The 13683-nt window shown below is 35.7% G+C and overlaps 1 protein-coding gene across 1 annotated transcript; it reads left to right on the top strand.

Moving 5' to 3' along the window:
* Positions 1-1230: 1230 nt before the first annotated feature.
* On the top strand, positions 1231-12402 carry LOC106136139 (cell division cycle protein 20 homolog). The gene is made up of 10 exons (XM_060945444.1): positions 1231-1657; positions 2049-2158; positions 2307-2477; positions 4695-4788; positions 5349-5578; positions 5953-6099; positions 7798-7925; positions 8400-8547; positions 9103-9302; positions 11605-12402. Exons 1-10 carry the CDS (start codon positions 1372-1374, stop codon positions 11702-11704), a joined length of 1614 nt encoding a protein of 537 aa, XP_060801427.1. The 5' UTR covers positions 1231-1371; the 3' UTR covers positions 11705-12402.
* The last annotated feature ends 1281 nt before the right edge of the window (positions 12403-13683 follow it).

Genomic DNA, 13683 nt, shown 5'->3' with positions numbered 1-13683 from the left:
TAGTTAATAATTATAATATACCTTTTTTATAAAATAAATTTTTAATTTTCTGAATTCTTCCATTATTTAGATTACTTACCAAAATTAACACGGAATATTGTTGTGTGTATAATATGATGTCTATTAACATGCATAATAGCTACCTTAACCTTCAATCATACATCAATGATCGAAGATCCTATCGGTGACGTAACAAAATTCAACACTTCAGATTGAGTCATGAGCTAGTTCGTCTATCGAACCCTAAGGACGAACCACTGATTGTTACATTGAACCGAAAGCCCTGAACTCTGGCCTGGTTTTGTGAAAACACAACCGATCCGTAGTCACACCAGTGTGACTGGTTTCCTGGAGCTAGAATTATAATTGCACTAAAATAATTTCTAGCGGTATAAAAAGGATGTGTCTTCTTCCTCTTGTCGTTAATTCCCATTACATACATCCTCACCACACAGTACACCTTTAGAAAAGCCCAGGGTACACCTTTGACGTTATCATGATAATTCAGCAAGTTCCGCAACCTTTACAGGAGATTTAAGATTTATATTGGGTCATGGAGCAAGCTGCACTAGATGAATGTGTTCCCTTAATCGCGTTTTACGATATCTATGGTGGCCCTATTCTAAAATTCCAGGAACCCACCGCACATAAAAACATGTATTACTCAAGAAAAATTCATACTAATTAGAAATGTGAAAGTTTGTCCGTCTTACACTTCAAAACCACTGAACTTATCTCCATGAAATTTTGCAGACAAATAGTTTGAAGTGCGGAAAAGGACGGTACTTTTCACGCGGGCGTAGTCCCGGGCGAAAGCTAGTAATTGTACAGGGTGACTGGTAAATCGCATTGCATATTGAAAGGGGACACTATCTTATTCTCATTCAAAATAATTACAAAAATGGAGGGTAACTATGCAATAAAAACAAAAAGTGTTACGAGCACCGGAGCTTCAACCATGTTTTAAGTTTTAAAACAACAAACATATAACTTTATAATATAGATTTCAAAACATTACTTGAAGTTATATCCTCTTTGATAGTTTTCTATGAACTAAATTAAGACGTCTTTTCCTTATAAAGTGCTATTACATTCCGATGCTTCCATCCACAAGCTTTATTGGATCATTGGATAGTTTGCTTCACTGGATCGCTGACAATATGTCAGTGTCAGAGTGTCACTGTCAATATAATGTCGATCAATTCAAATTCCAACGGATTTTGAAAATTTAAAATTGTAAATGATCACGGCAGCTGGCAGTTTCACTTACTTATTTCTTTCTTTGTTAAAAGCTATTGTAATCGGTTTAATGCATTTTTAGGACAGTGTATTATTAATTATTTATAACGTGCACAAAGTTTTCGTTCTACAATGGCTCAGTTCAATTACCTAAACGAAATAAACAGTTTGGCGACAATGGATGGTCCACTAACCAGAGGTCCGTTGCAAAGATGGGAAAAGAAAAGCAACATTGAGAACCGCAACCCGTCTCTGAGCACTTCTTTCAAGAATGTTTCGAATGCAAATATTAGTTCCTGCAATCAGTCGATGCAAAAACTGTCTTTATCAGCTAACAACAATGTATCCACGCATAAAACACCACCACGAAATGAGAACAAGAAAGGGAAAAAGACGCCGTCAAAAAACAAATCACCTGGTAAGAATCATGATATTTCCTCTGTATGTATAATAAAAGAAAGTGTGTCTGTATCTCTTCTCAGACTCACTATAATATAACGATCTAAATTATGTGATGCTTCAGATTGTATTATAATGGTCCTTTCCTTACAAAATTAATACATAAGTATGCCTTGGTAAACAGATTAAAAGACTTGTAGTTAATTTTAACCATGCTAAAGCTATGTATAATTATATGTATTTCAACACTTGTTCATAGACAATTAAGTTAACTGCGCCTCTACCGAGGCTTTTAAATTTCAATTATAAACCTAAGCCACAAAGTGAGCTCCTAATAAATAAGGTATTCATAAGTTGATAATGAATGCTTTTTCTGTTTTCAAATGATATTCTGTACATTTTATTTTCAGGTCGTAATATAGCTACTCCCACTCCAAACAAATCATCAAAAACACCAAATAAAGCTGACAGGTTCATCCCTTCCAGAAGTAATTCTAATTTCGATTTGTGCCATTATATGGTGAGATTTTTTATTAAGTACATGAAAAATTGATAAAAAATATTGAGCTTTTGTCTGTTGTGTCTCTTTCTCTGTCAAGCTAAAAATTTTAATATCTTATATTTTAAACCAAAAAATATTATCTTCTTATTTTTGATTTCAATCACAGATGAACCGTGAGGAAGATAAAAATGAGGAAGCTGCAGCGACGACAGCGGCCGGTGAGGCAATTGGACGAGTGCTGAACGAGGCTGAGTCAGGGCGACTCCTGCAGTACACGTGCAAAGCCCCTGCTGCGCCCGAAGGCTACCAGAACAGACTGCGGGTTGTGTATTCACAGGTAAAAGACTTACAGCTTTGCATATTAACATTGAAGACTACAGTTTATACCATAAATAATTATACAACGTGTAACAGAAAGGGGGTTATCATATGAAGTGGGTTTAACAAAAATTTTATCAAAAGCTTATCACAGTATAAAAAGGAAATCTGAGAAAATATTCATTCTTTATAGCTTTATTTTATATGTAGGGGAAATTTTTTTAATATATCACAGACCTGTACACTTAATGGCTTTTTGACTGTACCATAATGCAGTGTATCTAAAACTTCCAATGAAAGGTTTACCTTTTTCTCCTTATTTGGCAGGAAGAGGTGAGCTGGTATATTTGGTATGTTAATAAAATAATTCAATTACAATTATAACATGCTGTAATAAACTTCTGTGTTAATCTGAGGGCTAGATTCATTTCACTGCACCATCATAACAGCTTATTGCTCTAACAATACAGTTAGGTCATTAGTAGAAATTATATAATGTTTTAAAATATTTTATGTGGCCTATGATTGGATTATGTCAAATACTTAGTACATATTATTACCTATGTTCCTTTTGTTCTTATTCTTCTGAAAATGAATTAAGAATAAAGCAAATTTTCAATAATTCAAAAAAAGAGATGAATATTATTTTATCACCCCTCTCACGTCAGGGGTCTGCTGGAAGTGATTTCTATTGAAATAAGAAGCACTTTTGTACTTCAATTTCTGTGTTTATGCTCCTTCATATTCTTTTGTGAACTTACATAAATAAATAAATATAACTTTGAGTATCACATTATTTAAAATGTGAGTCTTCAGTTAGAATATTTATTTATTTGTTTTTTTTTGGCAAGTTTCATATATATTTAAATTGGAATTATTAGTTTTTGTAACAAGTAATTAGTTGCTGTGGTGCTTTTAACTTCAAGGTCTTCTTACATGGGTCTTCGGTCAACAGCTTAGCTTTTCAGTGAAACCACCGAATGATTAATAATACAAGGTGTTACCTGGACTTAACACTATATGTGTCGCTTAACTTCAAAGTCGGATAAATCCACTCTACACATTTAGAAGATATTCAGAAAACAGTGATAATAATATACACACTTTGATTTCTAAGGCAGTTTTTATTTTAAAATGGCAACAATAGTTGATAAAACCGTCCCTTTCATCAATTATAATAATTGATCAATTCGTCTTTGCAAAAATTTAATTTTAAGATTGGATCTACCAATATTCGATATAATGGAATGCATTTTATCCATCTTTGAAAAAACTTATGATGGATTTATATTATTTTGATTTAACCTGTCTGGATTTAACTAGATTTAAAAAAATACGACCCGAGCTAGGGATGTGCTCATGACGATATCACGGTAAATTATCAAGGGTCAAACGTGTTAGCTAACTGAATAGAAAGAAAAATAACATAACTAGGACAAACCATTTTTCTATTAAAAAAAGGTGTGACAAAATAAATTAAAAACGAAGTTTTTTTATTATAAGAGTGAGTAACTAAATAAATTATTTTAAACAAAACTTAATCCTGTAGTCCTGTATACCTACTAAAAGATCGGAGTGGTCGTATGTAAAACAAAACTTGTTACATATTTCGTCACATCCAAATTATTTTGTAATAGTAGAATAACACAATAGTAACTGTAGATAATTGAGTCGATAATGGCTAGCCACATCACTAGCGCTGTCTGAAGATTTCAAATAACGCTTGCATACAAATTTACCGAATTTTCGCTCTTTCCTCTTTCTTACGGCGAGTTTTTATATTAGGCCGTTTACGGGCATTACTGGGTGACAAAATTTTAATAGAATTATCCATGGAAACGAAGTAATTACCCAAAATAAATAATAAAACACGGGAGCGCAAGTTGTTAAAAGTCGTAAACTTTACGTCAACTGTCGGACATATTGGATAAAAGCAATGCGTTGATTGGTCGTCATGGATATACCATCATTTGAAAAAAAATGGACAGTGGATGTATCTGGTTTTCATAAAATGATATGACTTTGACTCTTAATTTCTCACAAACTATCCGGATTTATACACAACTGACAAAATAGATTCAAAGCTTGTGTTTTTTTCTTTTTAACGATACCAAAATCTTAAAAATCTTTGAAGATGGATTTATCCAAGTTTGAAGTTATGCGACACATATGTAGAAATAAACACTTCTTACAGAAATAATATAGAAAATATTAATATTTATATATTAATTTCCAGTCTAAAGTGCCATCGACAGTGAAGAACACGACAAGATACATACCTCAAGCCCCCGACAGGATTTTAGATGCGCCCGACATTGTGGATGATTATTGTAAGTATTATTGATATATATATTTTTATTTCTAGTTTAGACTGCCTTCATCAATACTTGATTGTGTGAATTTTTGCTTGTTAAGGTTAATCTAATTTCTCATTCATCACTAAACATACGGCATGATCATCTCCTGCGGGGTCAACATGGCACGCGCGCCGCTGTTTTTATAGCGCGAAAACTATCCTTGTCCCTTTTCTTGTCATAATAAAAAGCAAGACAGCGACAACTCATCGCGTGATATAATCGCCACGCATCACACGCCACGCCATCCATCGACCAGGACTTAAAAAAACGCTAGCCCCGCTGGTGTTTTCTTAAGTCCTGGTCGAGTCCTCCGTGCGAAATAAAAATTCTTTATTTCGTTATTAAATATTTATAAACGCGTACCAAGTACCCACCCATAGTAAGCAAGTGAAAGATGCAATTTAATCACATCCTTAAATCTGTCTTTCATCACAATGTATTCCAGATTCATTCTCTCTCTTAATTCTTTCCCAAGACATCATAGTTACAAATTCAACTTATATAAACACCTTAATGTAATATCTCGTTTCCAGATTTGAACTTGGTAGACTGGAGCGCGTCGAACATCCTAGCTGTAGCTTTAGGTAATTCCGTGTACTTATGGAACGCGGGGACCGGACAAATTGACCAACTTCTGAGTCTTGAAGGCTCGGAGACCGTTTGCTCAGTCAACTGGGTGCAAGGCGGAGGCTCACACTTGGCCGTCGGAACCTCTTCGGCTACTGTGGAACTCTGGGACTGTGTCAAAATGAAAAGATCTAGGGTAAGCAATTTCGTATCGTCAAATTTTTATTAGATTAACTAAGTTCTTTATGTAAATTTAAGTGTTAATTGTTTTAACAATTTGTGTTGTTTAAGTATTTTATTTAAAAAAAAATATTTTTTAATTGTTTTAACAATTTAATATAAAAATGTTTAAAAAATGTTCACTGAAAAACGTGATGAATGATTCTATAGTTTTCATTACACAATTTAAAAGGATTAAATCTTAAAATTTGCGAACTAAGTGGTTGGTCTCTAAATAAAATGGTTGGTTACTAAAAATTTTCCGTAGGTACAAGCAGATACTACTATCTTTATATATATTTTAGAAAACAATAAAGTCGTATTTTTATTATGTACCGTATCGTTTGGCAGGTGATGGACGGGCACACGGGCCGCGTGGGCTCGCTGGCGTGGAACATGTACGTGGTGTCGTCGGGCGCGCGCGACGGCCGCGTGGTGCACCACGACGTGCGCCAGCGCGACCACGCCGTCGCCACCATCGATGCGCACACGCAGGAGGTTGTTCTACTACACTTTTACACTCTATATATAATATATATATACTCTCACTATACTACTCTGTCAAGAAAGTAGCAGGAAAAGATCAATAATACACAAACTGTTTGTTATTCATCCAAATTTATTTTATCACCTTCAAAATATGCTCCTTTAGAAACGATACACTTACGCCAACGAATAATCCAATCATCAAAACATTTTTTAAACGCTGTTTCCGGAATTGAGGTCAGTTCTCGCCGCGAATTCTCTTTTATGTCTTCTACCGATTGAAAACGGGTGCCACGAAGTGGTAATTTGAGTTTAGGAAAAAGAAGAAAAGTCGGCTGGAGCCATATCTGGTGAATATGGTGGTTGCTCGATGGTATTTGTTGAGTGTTTGGTTAAAAATTCGTTCACAATGATGGCCTTGTGCGAAGGTGCATTATCATGGTGCAAAATCCAAGAATTTTCTTTCCACAAATCTGGCCTTTTTCGTCGGATTTGCTCTCTTAAACGCCGCATAACACTCAAATAATATTCCTTATTTACCGTTTGACCTTCCGGCAAGAATTCCGAGTGCACAACACCGCGATAGTCAAAGAAAACAGTCAACATGACTTTGACTTTTGAACGACTTTGGCGTGTTTTTTTCGGTTTCGGTTCAGTTGGAAGGCGCCACTCCGAAGCTTGTTGACTAGTTTGCATGTCAAACTCGTAAACCCACGTCTCGTCACCAGTAACAATGCGTTTCATGAATGTTGGGTCGGAATTGACTCGTTCTAGCATGTCCTCAGCGACTCTCATGCGATTGAGTTTTTGAAAAAAATTCAGGTCTTTTGGGACTAGCCGAGCGGCAACATGTTTCATACCCAAATTATTAGTTAAAATGGTACGGATCGACTCGTAAGATACAGAAAGTTCGGTGGCTATCTCTCTCAAAGTTGAATGAGGATTTTCAGTCACTATTTCCTTCACTTTTGCGATGTTAACTTCAGTTGCAGACGTTGATGGCCTACCAGAGCGAGGCAAATCTTCCATCACATCTCGACCGCTTTTGAACGCTTTGTACCACTCATAAGCACGAGTTTTTGATAAAGTCGATTCACCGTAAGCCTTCTGTAACATTTTCAGTGACTCCGAACACGATATTCCATTGGCAATGCAAAATTTACTCTTTAAACTCTTTGTTCGATGTTTTTATCCATTATGAAATTAGCAATACACACTAGATATGATATAACTAAAAATAGCACTGTATTTAATGTAAACAACAGATGCAACTCAAACTCCGCGCCAAAATGGAAAACAGTTGTGCCAATCTAACAACAACAAAAAAAACAAAAATTTGAATTTGGAACCATAAATAAATAATCCATTCCCGATACTTTTCTGACTGAATGTATATATATAAACGTGGCCTTCTTTTACACTGTTGACTCTGTCTACCTACATCTGTCAACAGTGTCAAAAGTCAACAGTGTAAAAGGCCACGTTCAACTGGATGGCTTCATGATGGAATCAAGCAGCTCTGACTATGTTTAGTTGGGAGTTGTAATTATTTATACTAATTCTATTCATATTTATACTATTTATAAAATATTACAGATTTTGATTCCAAATGAGATGTGCGTAATCTCCTAAAATTCTAACACAAGTTTCTCTTTAATAACTTTTTCTTTACTCTCAAACACTAATTATTTTTTTGTATATTGACCTCAGATCTGCGGACTGAAATGGTCTCCCGACGGTCGCTACCTGGCATCGGGCGGCAACGACAACCTGCTGAACATCTGGCCCATCGCACAGGGCCAACATTACAGCCAACCACAGTACCTATACTCCTTCAAGTAAGTGATTATCTAACACAAGTCTAATTATATCTACTACCGTTTCCAAAGCGCATGTGTAGAAGAAGTGGCGGAACAAGCTACAATGCAGCATTTCACCGGATATCAATTTACAAATATGTTTAGATCTTTTATATAGAAATCGTTCTTCGGAAGATAAAATTTGTTTATGTAAATTGTGTCCAAATATCGGACAATAATAAGGGACACTGTCCAGGAAACTTGTATCTTCAAATTTTACTATCATTGTCGAATATCATATATACTTACTTGTGTTGAAAGGCGTTCTATATCCTCAGTACAGTGCAAGTAAAAAGTGAATCAATCATCATCATTCTGGTGTTTGTGCCCGTAGCAATATATTATTAAATAAACAAAATTGAGCCAAAAAAGTTTTAAGCATTCTTGTCAAATCTTAACAAGTGTAAGACACGCAAATTTTTCTTCAAATTCTAATATTTTTTTAAATTCCAGCCAGCATTTAGCAGCTGTCAAGGGCCTCGCGTGGTGTCCATGGAGCGCTGGTATTCTAGCGTCGGGCGGAGGAACTGCTGACAGAACTATACGGATATGGAACGTCAATACCGGCGCCAACATCAATACTGTCGATACCAAGTCTCAGGTATTTTTTATTATCTACTTATGGTTTTATCATCAGAGTGTGTGGTTGCTTCCTTAATTGTTTTGTTTTAGAGTACCAAGTCCACAAGTTAACCTAAAGTATGAAAAGTTCATTTATTGTAATGGTGAATGTCTGGTAGCTTAATTATTGTTTGAGTGTATTGCTAGAACTAAAAAGCTAGCACGCCAATATGTAAGCAGGTTAGTAAATGTTAACATACATACATACATATAGTCACGTCTATTATATTATATAAAATTTGAATCTCAATTCTATCATTTTCTATTCGGCATAAGCCAAATAGCTGCATGTGGCTATTCTGTCTTTTCAAGACTGGTGGCTCTGTCTACCTCGCAAGGGATATAGAAGTGACCATATGTATGTATGTACATATGTACTAAAAAGCTAGCACGCCAAAATGTATTATATTAGTAAAGGTAAAATGTTTTGTTTCTCACAAAGTTCGTCCCTTCCCGTTTCACTCATTCAAAGGTTGTATTCTGAAACTATCAGTACCACGTGATAACATGAATGTAACACGCATCTCCTTGGCAGGTGTGCTCGATCGTGTGGAGCACGCACTACAAGGAGCTGGTCTCCGGGCACGGCTACGCGCACAACCAGCTGGTGGTGTGGCGCTACCCGCAGCTGGCGCGCGCGGCCGAGCTGGCGGGCCACGTGGCGCGCGTGCTGCACCTGGCGCTGTCGCCCGACGGCACCACCGTGCTCTCCGCCGGCGCCGACGAGACCCTCAGGTATCATCACTACATACTATAAAACAAAGTCGCTATTATAGCGGGCAACATTGTGGGCCCTTCCGGGGAGACGTCGCGTCACCCTCCGCCCCCCTCGTCCGTGCCACGCCGTTCCCAGCGCCCGCGTCGAGGGCCGCCCGCGCGCCTCATTGAACAAGTCAGTGTTTAAACAACGCGCGGACCGGTGCGGTATGCACTTCTTATTAGCGAGCGAGTTTTGTTATTTCTTTTTAAAAGTTACTCGAAGTAAAGTTGTTATCCCGTAGTTGGCTTTTACTTCTCAATCTCGCCCCGCTATACTATTTTAGTCTGTTTGTCTGTATGCTTAAATCTTTAAAATTGCGCAACGGATTTTGATGCGGTTTTTTGTAACAGGTAGAGTGATTCAAGAGGAAGGTTTTTATGTATATTTTTTTTTCGAATTTTGCACCCGTGCGACGCCGGGGCGGGTCGCTAGTACTTTATATGGAAAACAAAATATGGGATAACGCCATCTATGATTATGGGCCCGTGTGGCTCCCGGCACCAATACAAAAAAGAATAGGACCACTCCATCTCTTTCCCATGGATGTCGTGAAAGGCGACTAAGGGATAGGGATAGGGATGGGAACCTGTCACTATTTGAATCTCAATTCTATCATTAAGCCAAATAGCTGAACGTGGCCATTCAGTCTTTTCAAGACTGTTGGCTCTGTCTACCCCGTAAGGGATATAGAAGTGACCATATGTATGTATATGTATGCTATCTATGATTATAAAAGTAAACTAAACTTGTACATACAGTGTAAACTCTCTATAACGAAACTCAAAGGACTGAGCATTTTTCATCGTTATAGAGAGTTATCGTTATATGGAGTGAACAAATAAATCAACCAAATTTACAATAATGTTTAATAAGTCTTAGATAAAATATGCAAAATTATGTACATTATATTGCTATTTACACATGTAGTCCGTTAACTTTGTCTGACGTTTTTTACTATGCTAGTACTTGTTTTGTATTATCTTATGTATCCTATTCATATCTAGATATGTGGTGGAATCATCTTGATTAAACAAAAAAAATGTTTCTATCAACTTAGCAGCATCTAGTGCTTGTTGAATTGTTGGTGGTGATTCGGCTTCGTTCACTTGATCATCTTCTTCATCATCATTATTGGGGTTTTCCTTACTTTTTAAAACTAAATCAACAATTTGTTCATCTGTAAGTGAATCGGTTGTGGCTACATCCTCATCTATATTTTCGTATGATTGTAGATCTTTGTTAAAATTGTCTGGTATGTTGAACTGGCTTATCCATTCACTCAGCGGTAGATTGTCTTCACTATCAAATTGATCCATTTCTACTGTCTGGCTACTACATAACCCAGCATGACGAAAAGAATGTTGGATAGTGGCTGCAGTTACCTCTTTCCAGGCTTTTGATATAAAGTTCACTGCTTGTAGCATATTAATCGAGACCTTGCCGTCAGTTTCGATCAGATCCATCAACATTTTCCGTCTGTAGTGACCCTTTAGACTTTTAATCACACTTTGATCCATTGGTTGCAAAATACTGGTTGTAGACCATCACTTCCAAGAAAACAAAGCGTCATGTTGCACATGTTCAAGGCAATTAAGAATAACAAAACAAGACCGACCGTTTACAACCTCAGATGTTTCGGAGCTTCAAAGTCTTTTGTTACCTGATAAGATAACATAAACAATAATACCGATAATAAATATTATGTATTTACTGTTAAAATATAAACACATTTCTTCGTAATAGAGAATGGCTGTATCGTTATAAAGAGTGTATCAATGTATGGGTTTTAACGTAAACCAACCAAGTTGTGTACACTTCTACTTTATAGGGAGTTTATCGTTATAAAGAATAACGTTATAAAGAGTTTACACTGTATGTTTAAACCAAAATTAGACATATACGATTAAACACTCTTTTGTTCGTCACTGTTCCTGCCGAAACCGCGAACGGTGGTGATATCTCGGGAATGGTTCGCATTTGCGGTGGTTGTCTGGGATTGCTTTTCTTGAACATTTATTATTACAGCGGGATTAGACGAAGGTTCGGGACTCTTCGTGTTATAGCTCTGAATCCACTTTATCATATCTCAGACTCCGCCTATCATAGGCCGGACTCCCCGTACAATAGCTCAGACACTCCCTCCTATCATAGCATAAGCCACTGCTCGAGTGTTCTTCAGTCATCTCGAGTGCCGAGTCAAACTGCTTGGGTCAAAAATTATTATTAAAATACAGGAAAATATACGAACTTTATACATATATAAATTTATCATTTCAGGCTGTGGAAATGCTTCATGATAGACCCGGCCAAGAAAAAGGACCACACTGAGACCAAAGCAGCCAAATCCCTACTTAGCTTCAACTCTCTTATTAGATAATAATGAACAACGCACGTTATTTTTGCTGTGAACTCTACTGCCTAGTATTATGACTGAAAATTGTGATCCTCATGTCTAGATATTAGCAAAAAAAATTTTTATGTAATGTGTGTTGGACCTTAAAAGCTGAGCTGTAAGGAGATACGTTCAATCGCATGTCAAATTACTGCACGGTACTCTATGTGTGAATTTGGAAAACATGATATGCTGTTGACTCTACACGCAAACTCAGTAATGTGTAGTTGTACTTGATCTTTTTATTAACAACATTTAACTCAAATGTTGCTCTGTATGTAACTTTAAAAATCTCTGTGATTTTTACATTTTCTGTACTTGTTTTTCATGTTTGTGATGTGACATCGAATATACTGTTATGACGTATTTTTGTATAAGATCTATTTTTAATATTTGTGATCGATTTTAACACCCCACAGAACAAATAAGAGAAGTTGAGGTCGTAAAATGTGAACCGCGATGTTCTGTGCTCTTATTTTCTTGATTCTCCTTAACTTTTTCTGTTCTCTCGTCTTGATCTAAGTCGTAGTTGAATTAATTAAGACATTTCATTACCTCGGCTTCCTTGTTTAAGGGCTTTCTAGAAATATTATGATTCTAATGCTTTATTACGTACTATTTCTACTATTTTAAGTATGAATTGATGTTGAATTTAAATAATTTGGATTATTGTGATTTTCTCATTGAACTGAATAAAATCTTGAAAATTTTGCACATTTGGTTATTAACCTCAGACCAAGGACAAGAGACAAGGATAACCAAAAAGATATATACATCTTAATAAAGGTAAAAGAAGAAATAACAACAAATTATATAAAAATGTTTATTTATCGAAAATGTAAATATTGCAAAAAAAAGGAATGTAAAAGGAACAAGCAAAATTAAAAACAAAAATGTGCGTTAAAAATGTGTCTCATAAATCGTATAATTTCTAAAAAATAAGATAGAATAAAATGTGATGTGTTACTAAACAAAATTGGAAGAATGTGTAGTGACTAGAACTAAAATACAATTTCCAAAAACAAATTCTAAAAACAGCAATTTTAAATGCATTCAAAGGAACCAATGCTCAACTAAAGAAGGTACTTAAATCTAATTGAACAACCGATTTTTCTTAAGTACTAACATTGTACTCTTAAACAAATCAACAAGTTGTTGCAAATATAATGACATCACCATAGACGTAAAAAAAGGCGGACAGGGTTTTGCTATATGGCAACACACTAAGTCTTCCTTTTGTTCTACGTCTATGGACATTACATATACTAAATATTATTTTCCTTTTTTTCTTGGACACTATTGGTACTTTGAGATTCTGAATATCTGTAATTTTAATACTTATGCGCTAAAGTTCACATTAACGGTATTTGCAACAACTCAATCATACTCGCATAAAATCACTATTCCCTAATATAAAATCTAAAACATTGGTTCTCAACTGTTTGGATAATTCCTTGGACATCTATGTGGTACGTAAATAACAAATTTTCGTTGGAATTAAAACTAATCTGCTCTTTATCTAAAAAGATGCTAAAAATTAAGTACGTTATTTTGCTTTTGTTTCTAAAACTAAACAGCTGCCGATTGTCAACATATTATTTAAAATTGCTAGCTTTTTTAGATTGCTAAAATTTAACTTAATGTTAATTATTACATAATATAAAACTTTTCTCAACCTACCCGAGGCCAATTACTCGTAAGGTCTCAATAAATATAGCTATGCGAGTGTTCTTATTACAAACTGATAAATACCCCCATTTTCTGTTGATTTTGTCATACGACATTAGTCTGTGGGTCTCTTCAAAGCTAAAGTAACTTGCGCACGACGTTATGCAAAACATTTTTTATTGCAAGCGAGGGCGTTATTATGCTAACACTTAAAATTACATTTATCCCTGTGACTGATGACAAATGCATACATTTTAAAGTCTGTCCTTTTCGCACCAACGGCAAAAATATAGTCC

The sequence above is a fragment of the Amyelois transitella genome, chromosome 8 (assembly GCF_032362555.1).
Source record: "Amyelois transitella isolate CPQ chromosome 8, ilAmyTran1.1, whole genome shotgun sequence".
Lineage (NCBI taxonomy): Eukaryota > Metazoa > Arthropoda > Insecta > Lepidoptera > Pyralidae > Amyelois > Amyelois transitella.
This window is presented reverse-complemented; position numbering and strand designations above follow the sequence as displayed.